The sequence below is a fragment of the Gasterosteus aculeatus genome, chromosome 18, assembly GCF_964276395.1.
Source record: "Gasterosteus aculeatus chromosome 18, fGasAcu3.hap1.1, whole genome shotgun sequence".
NCBI classification, from domain to species: domain Eukaryota; kingdom Metazoa; phylum Chordata; class Actinopteri; order Perciformes; family Gasterosteidae; genus Gasterosteus; species Gasterosteus aculeatus.
The window spans coordinates 10,589,850-10,610,619 of NC_135706.1; the positions used below are offsets into that span (position 1 = coordinate 10,589,850).

Here is a 20,770-nt window from a genome sequence, read left to right on the forward strand (position 1 = left end):
GCGTCTTTTCTCTCAACAGAATGTGTCCAATAGAACAAACACATGTGAACTCATACTTGTGGGCTACGTTTGCTTTAAACAGTCAGTAATTAGTTAATAAGTTGTTAGTTCGTTAATAATAGGCCTGGTGTCATTGATAATCTATGATTCATGTTAAACCTCTGTGATTATTGTCAAATCAGAGAATTGCTTTTTTTGTTTGCCAAGTACAGAACAATCTTTATTAATATAAATTACAAGGAAAGACACCACTTAATAATCGGGATTGTTTTATGTTATTTTATTTACACTCACCTCTTGCCCTGGAATGGCATTCTCTGTTTTCTTCAGACTACATGGCTCAATACTGACTAATCCAACCACACACGTTCCTAAGAAAGCTCCCAATTCAGACCAAAAAGGTCACGGGACGCCCGTCAACACAAACCCGCCTCGTTTCTCATCTTTAGTTTCGGTTTTTAATGAACAGAAACGGTTGGAGTGGAGACACTCGGCAACACGCTAACTATAGTGACAAGTGTCTGCTGTGGGTGTTAACATGCAAAGGCTATTGGGTCAACTACTCCCCCCCCCCCTCCCTGTCCCCCACCCCCCACCCCCCATCCCAATCCTCCCATCAGCCCATTCTACTCCTCTGCACGTCCTTGAGGAAAATGTTCCTGAGCAGCTTGTCCAGCTGACCTTTAGGTTTCTTCCTCGGCTGTCTCATGGTGCTGCCGTTGCGCTTGGAGGGAGGCGGGCTCCCCCATCGGAAGTGGCTCATCCGATAGGCGCCGTCCTTCCTCGCCGGCAGGCTCACCGGGGCCTGGGCCTTGTGGCCGACCCTTTGCGGAGCCTGGCCCCGACTCCCTTCCTTCAGGTCCCTCGCTTTGTACTTGTTGAGGCCCAGCTGCCTGCGAGCCAGGGCGGGGAAGCCGCGCTCGGAGGAGCCCCCTCCCTCCAGGGAGGAGGCGAACACCTTCACGGGGCGACGCTTGCGGCCCGTTGGTTTGCCCCAGCGGAAATGCTCCATGGAGTAGGAGCGCCGCGCGTCGCTGAGGCCTCTCAGGTCCGACTCTGGTATCTTGTTTTCGGAAACCAGGGCGGCCAGGATGACGCTGAGCGGGAGGTCGCCGTCGTCGCCGCTCACCTCCAGGGCCAACGCGCCGAGCCGAGGGGCCTCCGGCTGGACGGCGGATACGCAGCGGCGGATGCAGTCCTGTACGGGGGGGGAGGGGGTCAGAGAGAAACCAAGAGTTGATGGTTACACACTAACAAGCAGCATCGCTTTGAGTCCAATGATACACACAATGTTTCGGCGCAGATAGATTTCGATTTGGTTGAAGATGTTTCAATTTTTGATTTGCTCTCATTTTCTCCTCCCTGTCGGCTTGAAAAATTGAGCATTAAAGTATTTGCAGAACATTAAAAAGCAGCAAAAAAGTTGATCTTGACCACAGCTGTTTCAAAAGTCAAGAATGAAACTTTTACTTTTAGTCATTTTTTAAAAAAATCCCCTATTGATATAAACGAGGCCACGCCTTACGATGAATCTCACAGTTTGACCTACCTGTGTCTCCCCCTCGCCGTTCAGCTCATCGCATTGGGATCGGTCCAAGCACGCCGACCCAAAGCCGGGGAGGCGCGCACAAGCCACCGCCACCACCAGCAGCCACGAAAGGCTCACCATGTTCCGCCTGGTGTGGAGAACAGAAGCGCGAGTTCAGTTTGCGTCTTTGTTCGCATCTTTGAATTTATGCGAGCCGATGCCATTCGTCACCAATCCTTCTTTCGGACAGCATGTGGGATTGTTAACTGTTTATCAGTTGCAAATTTGAAAGTGCTGGATGGAAACAGGCGAGAAAATGTGCGATTGGTTACGACTGGCGGTTTGTATCCAAAAGGACTGTTTGAAGAACATTTGACTAATGCATAAGAAAGGCAGGAGGAATGTAATGGTTTGGGACCAGTAGGAAGGGGTATTTTTAGTTTCTGTACCAATTCAATGAGAAATGTCCAAACTTTTGATTGGTAGTGGATCTTATATTTGTCTCTATCTATTTTCTCTTAAAGGATTATAGAAAACCTTAAATGATCAAAAGTAGTTTTTGTGTGCATCATCGAGTTTGTGGCCGCTTCATGACGTAAGCACCTAAAAAAGTCAGTAGCATTTCACCTGTAACACTGGTCCATACGCTCTGCAGAATACGTTGTATTCAACCAAAACTACCAATGAAATCTTCAGTGCATCACTTGGCTTCATCACGCCATCCGTGCGTCTACTGGGTCCAACCAGGGCTCGTAGTGTCCAAGTGCATCGTGTTCACATCCTGTGTGTTGATCCAATAAGCAAACTACAGAATGCACTGTTGCACAACGCCGTTGTTGGCAAACCCGCAGCGCATCGCTGCCTGTACATCTGTCCCTGGTTGGTCTCCTGTACTTGCTCGCGCGCGCACATACATTCCTCGTCGCTGTTTACAAACGGAAAAAAAAAAGGTACATTCCTGGACTGGATTCCAGTTTCAGCTTGAGCTGCACGAGGGTTACGCAAGACGCCATGGCGTGCGTGTAATAAGGCAGCCCTCATTATTATTATTACGCTCGGTGTTGCTACAAACTGGGCCTCGTGCACTGCCGCTGTGAACGTCAATCCCCATCCATCACCCAGACCACTGGTAAGCATTGGAATCCTTAAATTGCTAGAACATGCTGGTGAGTTTTATTGAGAAGCTTAGACGGGAATATTATTGCCTCTGATCCATTTTCATGGATCAGAGGCAATAATAATTTATTTGTAAAAACAAACTTTTGGGTGGGAAAAGTCCCGGGTCCGGCTGGCGTGATGGTAAACAGTCAGATTAACTTAAATGATTCAATGATGTTTTGGCTGCCGGTCCAGCTGCTGTCCCGGAGTGACCCCACAGTCAAAGGATCGTAACTTTGACCCATAAAACGCTCACTTGAATCCAAAAGCCGGATGATTTCGAAATATTGCAGTGCCGAGTAATTTGAACGCCTGTGATGTTACGGATCAGTTAGAAGCTCTTGTTACAACATCGTAGCAGCTGTAATGCAAACAGGATGCAACATTCAGGTTTGCAGGTTTTTCCAAGTGATGATTTGAACTGTGTAGGATTCACGGACATGAAACCTGAGATAATTGAGGTTGAGGTGAAGGGATCAACCTATTTTACAGACTGTGGAAAGGTCACAATTAGTATCACGGATTTGAAACAGTAGAGAGTGTTTTGAGCAATATTAAACCCTGGAAGGCAGATTATTCCAAATGTCAACACTAAAAGGACCATAGATGTCTTTCATCACAGCGCTGTTGTGTCAATTCATTCACAGCTTCAGAAGCACAGCGGGCGCAGTGAGTCCTTAACGGCCCCGGGGAAGGTCTCGGCCTCTAAAAAGAATCAAAGATTACTGTTCAACGCGCTTCCTCACCGCAGGACCTTCCATACGGTCCCTAAACTACATTCCAGCCGGCCTCTGAATTTAATGGCGTAAACTTGAAGGAAACAAATAAGTAAAAGAAGTCAATGAATGCCGTCTTTTAGTTGTTCGAGGACACACGAGGATGTTGATGGGGGTAATTTAGTGTGTGAAAAGGCTCCGTTGCCCTCAGCTACGTAGACAGGGAGATCTGCATTAAAAATGACCATAAAAGTTGCTTTGTGAGATAAAGGGACCAGCAGACGTTTTGATCTGCTACTTCAAGCACATCCTCAACGCCAAGAGGAGGGAAACAGATCGCTATTGACGGAGGCTGCGTTCGTTCATTCATTCGTGGACGTATACGCAGTGCACATGTTTCAGAAAGGAGATATTCATTCTTACGTGATGACAAAGAAATTCTTTCAGGAGATGAAATACAGTCATGACGCATTTTCGTCTGGCAAACGCTCCTCTTGATCTGATTGCTGCTGCGTTCCCTTCACTCCTTCTCTCCCTCTCTCTCTGTTAAACCATCTATTTGCAAACATCAATTCTCCGATGTTTATTTTGTGGAGGCTAGATTTCCTGGAAAAACAAACTAAACTGATATGTGGTTATTCCACTGTTCCCCTGTACATTTTTCATTCTGGTGCACCGAGTTAATCTTGTTTCCTTTGTTGGGAATATGCCTCTTGTTGTTTTCCCCCTTGGTTCTGTGTAACACGGAGCGGCTCCTCGGTGGGCCATCGTCTCTCTGTAACTCAGAGGCTCTCCACTCTTCCTACATTATGACTCACTCGGCGAAGCTCTGCTCTCTGCAGAAACACTCTGCCGCGATCAAAATAGATGTAAAACCTCATGTGTCGATAAAATAGTAACTTATTATGATTAGGTCTTTAATCCAGATTTGGTGTTTGTGGCGCGTTCGTGGTATTTGAAAGACATTTTTAAAGGCAACTAGAGCATATTGTGGAAAGAACCTGAGACGTAACCGTGAATAATAAACCCGAGAAAGAAATGCATCTCTAAATCAGTAAATGTGGGTAATCGATGCACCGTCTTTACTCTGTTCAGGAAAGCGAGAAGCTAACAAGAACCAGACACAGTTTTGATTCATGCCAAACCACGAATCGACATGCAAGCTAAAGACATTTTCCTTTCTTTCCTTTTTTTTTTTTTTTTTTTACCTTTTACAGAAGCGTCGCTTCCCTCTCCTCAGTCTCTTCTGGTTTTGCTCCCTGTGTTTTTTTTTTTTTTGGTCCAGCGATCTTCCAAAAGTGAAGTGACTCCTGACTCGGATCCCCTGTGCTCCTCCTCTGCTCTCGCTCTGCTCTGCAACGAAACGCTCAGTGGGAAGAGGAGGAAAGCTCTTTTTAAAGACACATGAGTGGAGTTGGGAGTCCTCGAGGCCTTGGGGTGGGATTAAAGGAGAGGAGTCTCCTGCTCCTCTCCAAATGAGGAGGTCTGTGTAATTGCGCGTGAGGCCCACGAAGGCCACCCACGCCTCTTTTAATCAATGCTGCAGCTCAACGTCAGCACAACAACAGGTGAACCCTTAGCGAATACTACGCTGGCCTCCCCCCCCCCCCCCCCTGCATCCTCCTCTTGGGGCAATCTAACAATTCTCCTGAACGGTGGGATTATCATGATGTCTCGGTGCTCTCATTTATATCTTTTTGATTGCATCTTCACACTATCGCGTACTTGTTAAGTCGTTAAAGAAAGGGGGGAGGGGGGGGGGCCGTGGCGAGAGACACATCTTTCTGTCAAATGGGACGAGGGGTCGCGGCCAAGCGTTCAAATCGATTTGATCGATCGGGTCGTTTTTCAGTGGTCCTTGTGTGCGAGGTGCGCATGCATCCCTGCACGGAAACTTCATTAAGGAGACTTGACTCACTCGTTGAGACATCACGGCTACACAAGCACGCACACGCACACACACACACACACACACACACGCACACACACACACACACACACACACACACACACACACACACCCCGCTTCCTCAAAGAAAGATTATGCTGTTGAAAAACAAAAAACACTTTCCTCTTCCTGTGTTAAAAGACAGTTGCACACACTTCTTCAGGGAATAACACACAGAATAACTAACGCCAGCTGTTACCGTGAAAAGCAAAGTTACTGTCTGATTAAAATGTATCAATCTATGATTATTTTTTTTGTACTTTTTAATTGGAACAGTACGATTTTCTTTCCCAGACTGTCAAATTTACAACCGAGTTGTATGATTAAGCACTTTCTTTAATGACAGCAGCCAATACGTGCCTGCAGGATGAGGTCACCGAGACGCCTTATTTCATCTGCTTTCCATCATAAAACAACATGAAGTACATGAAGAGGTTCGCTGCACAAAGAAGAACAAAGAGTCTCTCCCCACGTCTCAGCCATAGCAAACTTAAATGATTGCTCCCCTCAGACAAATCAAATAATAAATACTTTCACATTTAAAAGGGAGTTTACTTTCTTGTGTTTTGAATCACTTCGCTCCTCCTTCCAATGTTATGTTAAAAAATAAAGCTCCTCCGGCAATGCATGACGCTCACTTTGAATGGCAAATGAAATGTTAAGACATATTCAAAGTTTTTTAAAGATCTTGCCGTAATGCTTCCTGGATTTACCCTCTGCACTGTTTTTCGAATTAAAAGGCCGTTGAAGGCGGTAATTAAAAGCGCACGATGATTTAAACTCATGTTTCAGAGTGTGCTGGTACCAGAGTACAGCTGGTTAAACAATAACAAGAATCAGATCCGAGACCTGGACAGTCTGAAGTGGAAGTAATTCCCTCCACTCCCCAATACAATTAAGCGACTTAACCTCCACGCGTCCGCTCCTCCGCAGGTGGCGTTTCTTCTGCTCCCGCTTGTGAATTTCAGTCATTACCGCTTATGAACGCCGAAACAAAAAGAGCATGCTCGCTCAGCCTGCCAGGCGAAGGTTATGAACAAAACGCGATGATGTAATTCATCCGACTTCCACCGTTTAATAACAATAATAACATCAACCTCCCCCCCGGACGAGGCTGTGAATCACCGACCCGCCACGACCTCCAACCGACTGTCATGTGCAGCAGTATCATCATTGTCCCAAGAGGCACTGGAAATGTCATTTGGCCCATTTACGGTATACGAGGAGCCAAATGAGTTGTTAGATCACAGGAATCCTCAATACAACGTTCTTCTTCCTGTCGTGTCCTCTGTTGCCTCGCAAGAGCATCTCGCCCCCCCCCCCCCCCCCCCAAAAAAAGATACAGGACTTCTTGTACCTTAAACTTTTCACAAGTTACAGTTGAATCGTGTGAAGTATTTACAGCTTTTCTTATTATCCGCAGATAATAACCGACCTCGATGTCAAGGTGTGCAGCTGTGCGTCATAAATATCTGCCGAGGTCACTTGGAAAGATTCCTCATAGGAGGAAGAATCCGGCGTTCGAGCGCTTGTTGACACGCCGCAGACAAAAGCTGCATTTTTTTCTTCTTCTTCTTCATCAAACCACCCGTGTGACAAAAGAAGCAGCTGTTTTTTGATTCTTAACTTGAGAGCAAACCGAGGGGAGGGGGGAGACAGGCGCGCGGGGTTCGGAGATACACGGCCTCCTTCGCCGCGTTCAAAGAGACGTCACCGAGCGGCTTTTACAATCACTCCCTCGCCTCCCAAAATATGAGCCTCCGAGAGCTGCTGCGCTTCCAGCTGCATCACTCAACTCACTCATCTCGCTCATCTCACTCATCTCGCTCATCTCACTCATCTCGCTCATCTCACTCATCTCGCTCATCTCACTCATCTCGCTCATCTCGCTCATCTCACTCAACTCACTCATCTCGCTCATCTCGCTCATCTCGCTCCTCTCACTCATCTCACTCATCTCACTCCTCTCGCTCATCTCACTCATATTGCTCATCTCACTCATCTCGCTCATCTCGCTCATCTCACTCATCTCGCTCCTCTCACTCATCTCGCTCATCTCGCTCATCTCACTCATCTCGCTCATCTCGCTCATCTCACTCATCTCGCTCATCTCGCTCATCTCGCTCCTCTCACTCATCTCACTCATCTCACTCCTCTCGCTCATCTCACTCATATTGCTCATCTCACTCATCTCGCTCATCTCGCTCATCTCACTCATCTCGCTCCTCTCACTCATCTCGCTCATCTCACTCATCTCGCTCATCTCGCTCATCTCGCTCATCTCGCTCATCTCGCTCATCTCGCTCATCTCGCTCCTCTCACTCATCTCACTCATCTCACTCCTCTCGCTCATCTCACTCATATTGCTCATCTCACTCATCTCGCTCATCTCGCTCATCTCACTCATCTCGCTCATCTCACTCATTTCGCTCATCTCGCTCATCTCGCTCATCTCACTCATCTCGCTCATCTCACTCATCTCGCTCATCTCGCGGTCTACGCTGGAGTTGCAGGTCATGAGTGCATCTACTCATGGAATCTCATTTAGAAATGACGGCACGCTCACTAATCCCTTGTCGTCATTTCTCCTAATTGCTTTCTGCCAATTCTGTCAACATTTTATTACGATTATTTTGTCTTTTTTTTTTTCCCCAGCTGTTCGCTGCACGCGACGTGTCACACGTTTTCTCCATCACTGCATTTGAAGTTCGAATAACTGAATTCGGATCGAGTGCCTCGACTTGATAATGACGCAAACATTTCATTGCGCTACTCAACTGAGCATTTAATCGATACTCGAGTGCACGTCCACCGATGTGAGAATGTGCAACTGAAAAGTCTTTGACCCAATCCTAACTGATGGCCTCCTTTCCACAACCACTCTCCCGACCTCTGGATTGTGTCATGCTTAAACACTTTGCGTACCGTGAGTCTGGACATACTCCGAGCAGATAAGCCTTGACTTTCAAAACGTTAATCCAAGTTATCACCTCATCCTCTGTGGCTTTAACGATCCACGCATTCCCGAGGACAGATGGAAGCATCCCATTGAAAAAATAAGGTCTCCTTCGTTTTTTTTTACTTTCGGAGTTTGGGGGAAAACAACCTTTTTGACTTCTTTGCAGATGAGATGAGCTCATATTTGAATTATGTAAGTGGTTTTTTAGTTATGGTTATTTAAACGGCCCTTGCCAGATGTGAATGAGTTGGACGTTCCTAGGCTGAATAAATAAAGTAATTTAATAATCTCAGTTAGAAATATATTATTGATCTAAACGGCACGTCACGTATACATAAAAAGTACTTTACATGTCTTCCTGGGTGCTTCTCAAACGCTGCAGGTATAAGTGCATACATGTATTACAGTTTTTTACAGACACATTTCTCAATACTTAGATCACTTTTTCAAAACTCTTCACACAGTGAGCACAACAGAAGTATATGTGGACTAAACTGAGGATCAATTATCATTGCTTTGGCACAAAATGCATTCACTGACTACATCTTTCAAATTTTATAATTTCTTTTCTCACTCAGACACAACAACCGCCAAAACTCTGTGTACCTGCAGGCCGATTTGCACATGCTTACACACTGTTTTCCAATCTGTTAAACTTATGTTCAAAACAATAACATAGTACAAAACTGAACGTCTCCTTGCGTTCCTGCATGATCTCTATGGAAGGGGTGTGCTAGGTGAGGAAAGGGATGCAGAAAGAAGAAGTCAGCCAACATGTATAATTGTATGGGACAATGTGGCGTTTCACCACTTCCGTGCAGCCCATCCCAGAATGGTGTCACTTTCCCTCCCACCACACTCTCCAATCCTCGACCCCATCGAGGGATTGTTTTCCTCATGGAGGTGGAAGGTTCATGACCACCATCCACATGATCAAATGTCCCTCCCTGGACGCAATGCATGCTGGATGCCTGGACATATCAGCAGAAGATGGCCAGGGATGGATCAGGCACGCCAGAAGGTTCTTCCCCAGGTGTATTGCCCTAGATGACATAAGATGTGATGTGGATGAGAACCTGTGGCCAAATAGAGAAGGCCGAGTAGATTAGCATTACTATTGTATCGGTATCAGTGGATGGTGTGTATACAAATTGTTGTATTTTGGAATTACTCAGTGCAAAACAATAAAAAATGAATAAAGGACATGAAATATATTGAAGCATTCTGCGTCATGTCTGATTAATTCCAGTAACATATATTATTATTATCTTCATTTTATTTTAATGGTTTATTCATTTATTTGCTATTTAGAACATTAGTTGTAAATGTAGTGAAATGAATATCTTATTCATAATAAACCTGATTACTTTTCTTGTTTGAAATAATGGGTCCGTCTACATCTTGGCAGCAACCCTGAGATCAACATTTAGTCTTCCCAATTCTTTCAAAATAAGGCGGCATCCCAAAGTTGAACCCAACCATCATTCTCACATTCTATTTTACGGGTTTATGAATGACTAATAGTAGTTACATAAATTGGTACTGTAGTTAATGATCATTTATTAAATCCGTTACCACCTACCAACGCTCCAACGCACTAAGGCCTGAGGGGCCTCCTTTAAGGAGCCGTTTTGATGGACTGCACTGTTTTGCCTCACAGTTGCGAAGCCTCTGAGCTGTGACTCCCTGGTTTGAAGACGAGAGGCTTCGCCCTGGTGAAAAATCCCAAGTAAAACAAATTCTGCGCTCCACCCTCAGTGTAAACAGACTATCAGTGAACTTGGGAGCATTTGGGGCCCCTGGAGCTTTAAAAGCGTTTATTCAATCAGATTATTCAACCAGTAATGAGCCAAAGAGGCGTGAATATATATATATATAGATATCCTTTGTCTCGGACCAAATGTCATTAAGGGCTTTAGATCTAGGCCGGAGGCGCCAATCAATAACAGCTATTAGTGGCCTGCGTGGCCGAGTCAAAGGTGCATCGACGCGTTCAGACAATGCAGCTCTGCACATTCGAGCTGGGTTTCACGTCAATTCAGTGATACGTGCGAATGATAAATTCAGTCAATTGTCATGAGCCGTGTTCGTTGTGTCCGCCGGTGGTTTTGTCCTCGAGGAATTTACAGGTTCTTAGAATTAGTCTCATGGATCCATCTGTGCTTTCTTTTAAACCTTCAGGGACCGGCTGAGTTGTTTCTGGAACATCACGTCGGGGTTTTGGTCACACTTAATGTCCTACATTGTATACTTAAGAGCAGTAGAGCAGACGGTGTTGAATTCCTGGGAAAGCTTATCAACCCTCCCCACCCCAGAGACTCCCCACAGTGTGCAATAACTGACATTGCTAAATAATAAAGTACACAATAACTTTGCCAATGACAATGGGCGAAATAAGAAAGGTTATATGGGGCAATCCCCCCCCCCCCCCCTCTATAATACTTCCTGCTTTTAATCTTTTTGCAGGTGCTGCCAGTTATCCATTCGTCCCCCCAACGCGAGATGTAAACTGATCCATGAGTAAAAAAGCACATGAGCCCCACTCGGTGTCGTCAACCCGCCGCAATATCAGTGAAGAAGAACAACGGGTGTGAAAGTAAAGTCTCATAACAGCAAAACGGTTTAACACTCCCACAGCATCTCCCACAGGATACCTCTCAGGAAGCACAGTCATCCGCCCGCTTAAAAATAGAAAAGGATTCAGTGTCTTTCAATACTACCTCACTATTCAGGCTACCAGAAGATGATGTGGTGCATGTGTGCTTTATCGAGAGGGGGGGGGGGGGCTCCTCGCATTTTACACTCTAGTGGGCAACTTTGTCGCGTTCCTCCTCCCTTCAAGGAAACCATAGATGTGTTTTATCCATCGCAGGAGAATCCGGGGGGGGGGCATTTCTTTAAAGTTCTTCCGTCATAGAGGTCCCAAAGGGAGCTTGTGTTATTAAGACCATTTTATCTGGTTCAGCCATGACATAGTGACATAACGGAGGGCGGGGGAGGGGGGGGGGGGGGGGGGGGGAGGATTGCGCCTGCTGTAGGGTGCAGTTTAGCCACAAGAGGCTGCAATTTGGTCACAAATAAGTGGGTTGAACTTTTTTTTTTGCTTCATTACGCAGAGACACAAACGCATTATTTTGGTTATTGTAAATATGTGACGTTACAATGTACATTTGTTTTCAACTTGTGCAGCTGAACAAGTGCTGAAGAGTGACTTCCGGGAACCACAGAAGGTTAAGCATCTTCTCATATTGAGCATCAAACAGTATTGTAAACAGAACGTTAAAAATACCTCTTTAAGAAACTCTTCCTTTATTATTTCTTGTATTGTCACTCTCCTGTGGCTCCATTAAACGTCCCTGTGATCGGCTGCAGTGATTTATTACTTCCAGTGGTAATTATAGCCTGCTTTGAAACCAGGCATAATGAGACCACTGCGGACTACTCACTCAGTCTCAAAACGACGTGACAGCAAGTGGGAGATTGTGTTCAGCAGCAAATAATCACCATTACACAACATTATTCATGGAGATATTTGTAAGCCTTTAACATCTACAACCAAACAACTCAGCGGTAACTTATGAAATCAATTTGAATAAAATACAAATTAGAAATGGAACTATTTGGGGGCATCTGCACCAAAGAAGGAATAATGGTCCTTTTCTTACCACATAAGATGTACTGTGAGTTTACCTAGTGTTATTTCTTGCTTTTTTTATGTATTAAAATGAACAACGCATTGTCTGAAAAACATTTGCCTATGCATAGCCTACTAAAGCCTACACGTTAAAAATGCATGTTATGCAAATTAATTGTTCCACCGGGGCTGTAACTCGACCCCGGCAAAAAAAGCACGAAGGGGGGGCATAAATATGCGAGTGGACCTCCTTTGTTCGACGTTTAGCCACCTCCGTGGCCCCTGTAAAACCATTAAACGAGGAGGACTTCTCCCAGGAGCCCGGCATTCCTCAGATTCCTCCAGTCTGATGTCAGAGCGGAGGGGGCGGCATCTGGACAATGCTGCCTTCAGGGCCCCCACCGTGCCTGCGACATTCGAGCTCTAATCGAGGCCGGAATTTCGCACTTTAAAATCTCTTTAGCGAAGACGGATAACATTTTTAGCGCAACGCATTTGCGTCATTTCCCGCAGTTAACAGCAAGGAATTTTGTCGATGTGTAACTGTGCAACTGCGGTAATTCGGAAGGGTTTGGCGATTTTTTTCACTATTACTACCATTTAATGTTTACGTCGGTGGGACAAACAAAGTCAATTAGCTGTCTGGTTCCGTCAAAATATACAACATGTAAATACCAGGACCCGTAAAGCCACATAATTAGTACCTCATTAGTAAACAGTGTGTACATTTTCCAAAATGTCAGCCTATGACAGGAAGTTGTTGAGCAATTAGTGGCTTTTACCATTAACTCCTCTTACACACCAAGTCACACACGACACACACCAAGTCACACACGTGGCCCCGACTCCTTTGGGTTTTCTCAAAACAAAACGCGGGACCACATCTCACCAGTTGTGCAGCCTATGGTCGGTAAGAGAATGACCTTCTCTCTCAGTTTGTACGGAATCTCCAAAACATATCCAATAATTACGGAGTAGGCAAAGAAAAGTATGAAAATCCAAATACATCCATGCATTTCCTTCCTATCATCCTGGAGTATTGTGTGACCGCTTGGCATTTCTTACCTCCACCTACTTAGAAGAGGTTTCCGAACCACTGCATCACGCCCCCTTCACTCTACAACTCCAGCAACCAACACTCCCGCCTGCTCCTGAACGCCGCATACGCTACTCTCTCCCCTTGTCCCAAACGCCTCCATTGGGCTGGAGGGACCGCTACAATAAACACACCGAAGAAGACCACGTCGCAGTTATCCACCACCAACTTTTTTCCTCCCCTCTTATTCTAATTTACTTTTGCCAACAAAGAAACCCCCAAAAACAATAAGGACGAAAAAACAGTTGGAGTCGAAGTCGCGTCGGCAGTGAGTTTGCGACTTTCCCCCCCTTTTTTTCCCCCTTCTTCTCTCCTGTGGAAAGTAGCGCTCGTGCGGTCCAGGAGCCTCTCGAGGCTTCCTGCTCCTCCGCGCCCGAAGCGGTTCCGAGGAGCATAGCGACATGTGGAGTAAGAGCCGCTCGCCGTGATTCCCCACGCGTCCCACGAGCCGAAGAGGAGTTTCTGCAGCGCGGCATGTAGCGCGAGAGACAGAGGGTGAGTTGTCCCCTCTTGCAACAAAATAGAAAGAAATGTCCTCCGGGAGACCTGTTTGTCCTCTTGTGTCCGAGACAGTCTGGCAGTCAGGGAGAACTCAGACTCAGGCCAAATAGCTCAAGCCACGTAGGGCAGACGGTTTATCCCAAATACTCTCATGCACCCCCCCCCCCCCCCCCCCCCCCTCCTCCAGATAAACATACGTTAACTAGAGACAGGGCCCCCACACTAAAAACACCAGTCAGCTTCGGCCTACTGGAGTTAGAAGAAGGTTCCTCCATGGAGCCCTCTGCAGGAGCCTCCCCTTAGGATCCAGTTTGGACATCTCTTGGGGAGGCCAAATGGGTTACATACCCCATGTACCCCCCCCCCCCCCCCTGGATTACCAACATCCCACCAGTAGTACAACTAGTACTACTACTACTACGAGGACCAGACTCGCTGACCATGGAGTCAGTCAACAAGACACCGAGGGGAGGGCAGGGGGGCGTCTCAAAGGTCACTCATGCTCTTTGCATGATGGGTTAAATGTAGCCAGGTGATGATGTCATTATCACCTTTGTTGCCCTGCACACACCCTGCGTGCGCGCCGAGCAGGCGTGTTGGTGTGAGAGTATGTTGGAGATGTGTTTGGACACGCAGCAACATTGCTGGGGAAGATAAAGGGACCAGGAGAGTTCTGTAAGGGCCGATGGAGCATAGCTGCAGGAGGCGTAGGCTGTGTGTGCGCGCACACACACGCATGTATACGCACACATCTGGCTGTCTTTATAAGCTCTAAGGCATACTGTGTAAATTATATGGTGCCAGAGCAAGTGGCTCGGAGGTACACACCGCCGTTTAAAAAAACACAAGGTTGTAGGTTCCGCGTCCCTCCGTCCTTCTCGTCCCCTCGCGGCGAGGCTTCTCCAAGAGGACGAGAGGTTGAATATCCGTGCAGGAAAAGTGGCCATTGCTCGGGTAGACGGTGGAGCTTTGCTGCAGAAGGAAGTCAGATTGTGTACGTGAGGCGAACGTGCCATTTTGCTGCTCGCGCTGCAGAGGAAGAGCGGGGCGAAGAAGGTTCTTTGTTGTGGTCGTCGCGGCAGCTCACCTGAAGGCCGGGAAATGCACAAAGCGTCGCAACGTCAAACGGTGCTTTCTCAGGAAAGGGGGCGTGACCTTCTTTCTCTCCCTACGCCCTGTTTCTCTTACTTTAATGGGGTCCAGTTTTCATCATTCTAAATCAAATACATTTGCTTTTTTTATTTGCAGCCTTAAATGTAATTGTCATGTTAGTTGCAGCTGGGTCACATTCTAATCACACAACACATTCATTGAAACACAGCAATAAGCTTAACAACGTACAAAAAAAAGTCACCCTGATACTTTGCAACAATGTAACAAACGATGTTTTGCAATCTGGGCAACTTGTGTGTGTGTGTTTCTTGTCGTGTGTTGGGCCTCGCGGTGATGCGTTTGTCAGAGTTGTGTAAGTTCTGAGCTCGCTGGCAGCCGGGCCGACAACAACAGGGCAGAACGGCGTGCTGCGACTCGCCCAACTCTCCCACACTCCGGCGTACACGCACCTACCAGGTGCGTGTCAATCACTGCTGGCTCCGCCCCCCACCTACACCCCTCCTTTGTGACAGGTCAGAGCCCCCCCCCCCACACACTCTGATCAGCCCAACAGTTGAATTTCCCCCTTAATGTGGCTCGCACGGGGGCCTAATTGTCCATAAAAGACTTCCTTTTTTTTAAGGGTGTTCCGGGGGGAGGGAGAAGCAGCAGTTTTCCTCTTGATCGGCGGTTTCTCACGCGTGAGCGTTCCTTCCCTCGCAGTCGTCGGCCGCGTCGTCGGGTGCAGCCGCGGGGAAGCAGTAGCAAACCGGCGCTGCTTTCATAGGCCTGTAAACTCCGCGACTGTGGGAAAAACACCCTGTGGCTTTTTTTTTGGGGGGGGGGGGGGATTTAAGCACGTGTGTCTGGAGTCGTGGTTGTGCGTACGGTTGTGCGAGTGTGATGTGGTTCCCAGGATGAGGAGGGGAGATGTGGGGGGGGGCATGGAAAATGTGAACAGCACTGCAGGTTTGGCCCGTGGCTGATGGCCCTGTGTTTTCTGTTGTTGAGGACAGGAGAGTCTCCCCTAATCAGCCTCGCTCCATCCCCCGTCCCCGTCCCCCCCCCCCCCCCATCGTCCCAACCAACACTGTACCAACATGATAAGAGCCTGAGAAGCGCCGGTGTTCCACCTCTTCTTCCCTCTCTCTCCACATCCTCTCTTATCTTGAGGCCTTTATTTTCTCCATCGGGCGTCGCTGCACTCCCTCCCCCCCCCCCCCCCCCCTCTCTCTCTCTCTCCCTCTCTCTCTCTCTCTCTCTCTCTCTCTCTCTCTCACATACCTCCAAACTGTCCTCGCCTTCCGTCTCCAGTTACCAAACCAACCGCGCGGTTTCACTCCTCTTTGATCCTCTGCCCTAGTGGAACATGTTTAGGCATTCACCATCTATTACCGATAACCGCGGCGCGGCGTTGCACCCCAAGAACACACATCGCCGTTGTGTTCCCGCGGCTCCCTTTTTCGAGAATGACCTTTATGGATGTGCGGACAGTCACTGTCAGTGACGTAGAAACTGGAGCATCTCATCAGTCTCCTTTTTGTATGCTGGTGCTGATGCTAACTACTTGGACGCCGCTGGGCGATCGGCTAACGCCGTGGTCGTGCTGATACTAAAAGACGACATCCCGAGCGACGGCCCCCGAGCGATCGGGGCCAACGGGCGCAGGCATGCAAGAGGAGCGTCTTCCTCACTCGCCGCACGCTAGACCTCATGTGTGCCCTCGGTTGAAACCTCTTAAACTGCTCAGAAGAGTGTGTGTGTGTGTGTGTGTGTCAAACTACAGATGAGGCTCCTTCCCTGTCTGGATGTCACCTCTGTGCGAACGCTGCGTGTTGTGTGTTTTTGACCGTTGCTGTGCGCTCATGGGGGGGCAGAGGTGTGTGTGTTTGGTTGTGTTTTTGTCTCAGACGTGGTGCTGGACAAAGAGAGAGGGGGGGGAACGAGAACGCTGGAAAGTGAGGAAGCAGATGCGCTTGGTAGGAACACACTGTCTGACCGCGCAGCTCCACCATCTGTTTGCAGCTGCTGGTGCTTGTGTGTAACAGACAGTACATTGTGTGTGTGTGTGTGTGTGTGTGTGTGTGTGTGTGTGTGTGTGTGGGAGTGGGAGTGAGTATATATAGTGGAAAAGTTTATTCCTTTAAGTCGAGGAAACGTAAAGGCAGAGTTCTATGTTTAAAAAAAAAAAAAAGAAGGAACACACACACCGTGTCGGATAACGGAGGTCTCTTCTGTCTGCCTGAGGCATGCTGGGAAAACAATGGTCGCGTACAGTGGAGTTACGCAGTTTGTGTTTTACTGCCCAGTGAAATGGGAACTCCGTCTGATCCGGGGTCAGCTCCCAGTGGCTGCTGCTTCCCAGACGGGCTTTGTCCGTGTCTATCCAGGAATGTGTGCAGACTTCAGAGCCTTATTAACCCCACACATCTAACCACTGAGCTTGGGGAGGAGGGGGGGGGGCGTTATTTAAGACATCTTTTGAAGCCCAAAAAGCCCCGATTGCACAGCATGAAGCCTCTCAGCTGTCTATAATACTTCTTTCTATTGTCAGAAAAAGCACAGCCTGAGCACAAGTACAACTTTAAGTAAATCCTGAGGAGAATTCCTTCCATGTGATCCTGGTTTTAAGCTCGTGGACCCGTAAAAAGGGACTTCGGGGCAGCGAGGCGCTTAACCCCCTTTTTTGTTTTGCCCCGGCGCTCATGTGTAACCAGGGTGGGGGGGAGGAGCCAGAGGGTGGTGTTGGTATTTCAGACGGGTGGACGAGAACCAGGGATCCGATTGATTGAGTTACACACGCTGTCGCGTCCTCAGCTCCGGGCCGCCTGCGTCTAATGGTCTTAGCAGTGGGCGACAAAGTGCTGTTTTGTTCCCGCTATTGTGTGTCTGTGAATGGAGCAAAGTGAGGGACGGGACGCCCCGAGAGGGAGAGGGACAGAGCACAAACACAGCACCCAGACCAGCAGCTCTGTTCCTCTGCAACGTCCTGATTCTCCAAGTCCATTTCCGTTGTGTTGTTTGACCTTGAGAAGAGGTCGTTTTGCTTTGCTTAAATCTCCCCGCGCACTGCGCCGAATTGGCACCCGACTCCCGCGGAGAGATGACTGGCTGTAAAACATCACACCCTGAGGGGGAGAACCTGTGTAAACATTGTTTTTTTTAACTCATTTTGCACCCGTCTTTTGTCAGCTGTTAACTCATAACACTGCACGGCTGTTAAACCGCGTTCCCATTAGTCACTGCCGCGCAACACCTGTCGGGCCCTTGGGCCCCGCCCTTGGTTCCCGCACGGAACAGTTTACCAGGAAAGAGTCACCGACTTATATCCTTGTGATCGATCTCGCTCACTTCAGTAAATGGGTCTTTGATATTCTTTTTTTGATGCTGTCCCATGAAAGGGCTGCTGAAGAGTAAACGCCGATAATGTAGCATCCAGGAGCTGTTTTTTGATTTTTAAAGGTAACTTGTAACTCATTGAAAACAACAGTTAGTCGTGATGTGTTGATGTGCTGCGTGGCCCAGAGAGCAGCTTCCTGCAATAACATTGGTGTTATTAAAAGAAATGCACATCGCCCTGGTAGCTCGTATCACAGAGGCTGCTCCTATGATTTGTGATTCACGCGGCGGTGCGGTTAAAGCGTACGCCACAAACATTTTTTCCCTTTCTTTTTTATTTTCACCTTCATGCCACACTGACCACACTCGACTGGAGGGGATGGAGAAGAAACACAACAAACCATCAGAATGGTTTTTCTGTATTTTTAGCCGAAGCTTGCCTTCCTGAAAAAGAAACAACCCTTATTCCCTCAGCTTCCCCTCTCGTTTTTTTTTCTCCATGCCACAAAATTACAATGTGCAAATTCGTAAAAAACGCACACGCCGTTTTTTTTTTCTCGCACACTGGAAATAAACACAAAGGTCGTAAGTGGATGTTGCTGCAGCGGCGTTGAGGCGTTTCTTTGTGTCGAGGAGCGGGTTCGGTCCTCCGCTATTGTCCGTCTCAAACACACACACACACTTCCAACCATGCCGATGATTACACGTCTAAACTGCTGTGTAGTCCTTTGGCTAACCTTTGCAAACCTAGCGTGTGTGTGTTTGTGTGTCTGTGTGTGTTTGTGGTGTGCTCTGTTCATGCATGTCTATGTTTGTACTCCACACAGTGAAAGTCTGCCTCTTTATTTGTGTCTTTGTGTGTTTATCTGCATCTGTAGTCCGGTTGACGGGGATCTCGCTGAAACCTTTGCGCTTTTTGGAACGTTTTTGGAAGGTTTTACCGGCCACCTGTGATGTCACTTCCTCTACGGGGGAGCGTCACGGGGGCGGGGCTTCTCTTCAGGTGGCTGTTCAAATCGCATATCGTCAAGCCAATTAATTCACCTTGAAGCCCGTGTGTGTGTGTGTGTGTGTGTGTGTGTGTGTGTGTGTGTGTGTGTGTGTGTGTGTGTGTGTGTGTGTGTGTGTGTGTGTGTGTGTGTGTGTGTGTGTGTGTGTGTGTGTGTGTGTGTGTTTGCATCAACGCCCAATAAAAAAAAAAAAATAGGATGATGCCACTTACGTTGAGCTGTCTCAGATGGATTCAGGAGTAAGGAATGTGTTATGGCTTCCAAAGGGCTCGGCTGGTACAAAAGAAAAGTGTGATTCAAACCCAGCGAGACTTGCTCGCTTGGGTCTTTTTTGCACACACACACACACACGCACACACTTTTCCTCCTTATGGTGCATACTTGCGTCAGGTGTGCTCTGTTTTTCCAGTCATGGCAGAGAGGAATCCGGGCCGGGGTCAAAGCTGACTATCAACAGCACATTGCTGAAGCCCGAGACAAGAAGCAACACGTCCACTCCATCTTTACTACCCCTCCTCCTCCCTCCCCTTTCCTCCTCCCCTGATCACTGGAGCGTTGTCATGTTGTCGGGTCTTGGTCGTTTTCATCCTCCCCTTTGTCTGTTTTTTCTCTCACTAGCATCCATTGATCCATTTTCATGCACTTTGTTTGTTGAGAAGAAGTTGTTTTTTCCTGCTGGGAAGATGTGGAGACACTTTTTTTGGGGTGGGGGGGGGGTCGTAGTACATCCTGTCTGACACCACCCTTAAAATGATTTTTTTTTTAGTCTGCCTTTCCTGTCTTTGCTTGTCTCCTTCACAATGTTGACGTTTTGTTGCAGTAATTAAGAGTTTTTACGAGTTACTCATTGACAGCGTCGGCAGTTTGGCGGCAGCGTCGGCGTGTGTGATCCTACACACGCCGGCGCTCTGCGCTCCGACGTCTGGCGCTGAGCTGCTGTGGGGCAGGGAGGCGGGAGAGAGGGGGAGATAAAAAGGAAAAGGAAAGGCCTCCCACACAGGCAGATATGAGACTTTGAGAGCTCCATTAGTTCCTCAAAGCCAGCTGCTGGGTTCAGATGGATGTCTGCGCTCGCCTGTTTGATGTCCGATCATCCGCGGCCTCACATCTCCGCCTCTGTCTCCCGGCTTCGCCCGACGCTGGGCCTCACGGGGCTGCAGAGACAGCAGCTGCCGTGACTATTTTTTTCTTCTTCTTGTTCTTCTTCTCCTGTCTGCCAGGTTTGGAAATAGGATGTTGGAAGGTTTGATAAGAGGGTTGTTTACCGTCCAGAGCAACGCGGGCCAACCGGGGGAAGTTCGGTAAAGAACCGGTAGAAGTTTCTAGTTGACTAATGCATCCCCCTTTTTGTCTTCTCTCCTTGCAGCACCTGTACATCGTCTTTTTCCTCATCGTCCTCCTCCCCCCCTCCGGACATCTTTGGGAATGGGCCAGAGCCTTGCCAGGGTGCAGCTTTCCACCCGGTGGTGCGGCGGCTGGCGTCGTGCGAGAGCGAGGAGGGCAACGGCCACGTCGTAGAGCCGGCCCACCAACCTCCCTCCCGAGTGGCCCCTTTCAACCCTTTTGACTGCGCCGTGACCTCCTGCCAGCCATGCCTTTCCGGCTGATAATGCGGCGCACCCGCCGCTACAACGTCCTGAGCAAGAACTACTTTGTGACGCGGATTCGCCTGCTGGACAGCAATGTGATTGAGTGCACTCTGTCCGTGGAGGCCACGGGGCAGGAATGCCTGGAGGCGGTGGCCCAGAGGCTGGAGCTGCGGGAGGTGAGAATTAAAAGGGTACACGCG

The 20,770-nt window shown here is 48.1% G+C and overlaps 2 protein-coding genes across 3 annotated transcripts in view; one reads left to right on the forward strand and one right to left on the reverse strand.

The window, feature by feature from the left end:
* Positions 1 to 265: 265 nt before the first annotated feature.
* LOC120808489 (pro-opiomelanocortin) lies at positions 266 to 4,766 on the reverse strand. The gene is made up of 3 exons (XM_040161445.2): positions 4,611 to 4,766; positions 1,550 to 1,676; positions 266 to 1,198 (listed from the first exon to the last, which is right to left on the reverse strand). The coding sequence occupies exons 2-3, from the start codon at positions 1,667 to 1,669 to the stop codon at positions 617 to 619; spliced, it is 702 nt and encodes a 233-aa protein (XP_040017379.1). The 5' UTR covers positions 1,670 to 1,676; positions 4,611 to 4,766; the 3' UTR covers positions 266 to 616.
* An 8,013-nt stretch (positions 4,767 to 12,779) lies between these two features.
* LOC120808032 (tyrosine-protein phosphatase non-receptor type 14) overlaps positions 12,780 to 20,770 on the forward strand; it is a 28,841-nt gene continuing 20,850 nt past the window's right edge. Inside the window, exons 1-2 of one of the 2 annotated variants that reach the window (XM_040160597.2) lie at positions 12,780 to 13,534; positions 20,348 to 20,746. In XM_040160597.2, coding sequence (XP_040016531.2) covers positions 20,573 to 20,746 — 174 coding nt within the window. In that variant the 5' untranslated portion in view covers positions 12,780 to 13,534; positions 20,348 to 20,572. The remainder of the gene's footprint in view (positions 13,535 to 20,347; positions 20,747 to 20,770) is intronic. The other variant, XM_040160598.2, reaches the window with a different exon arrangement.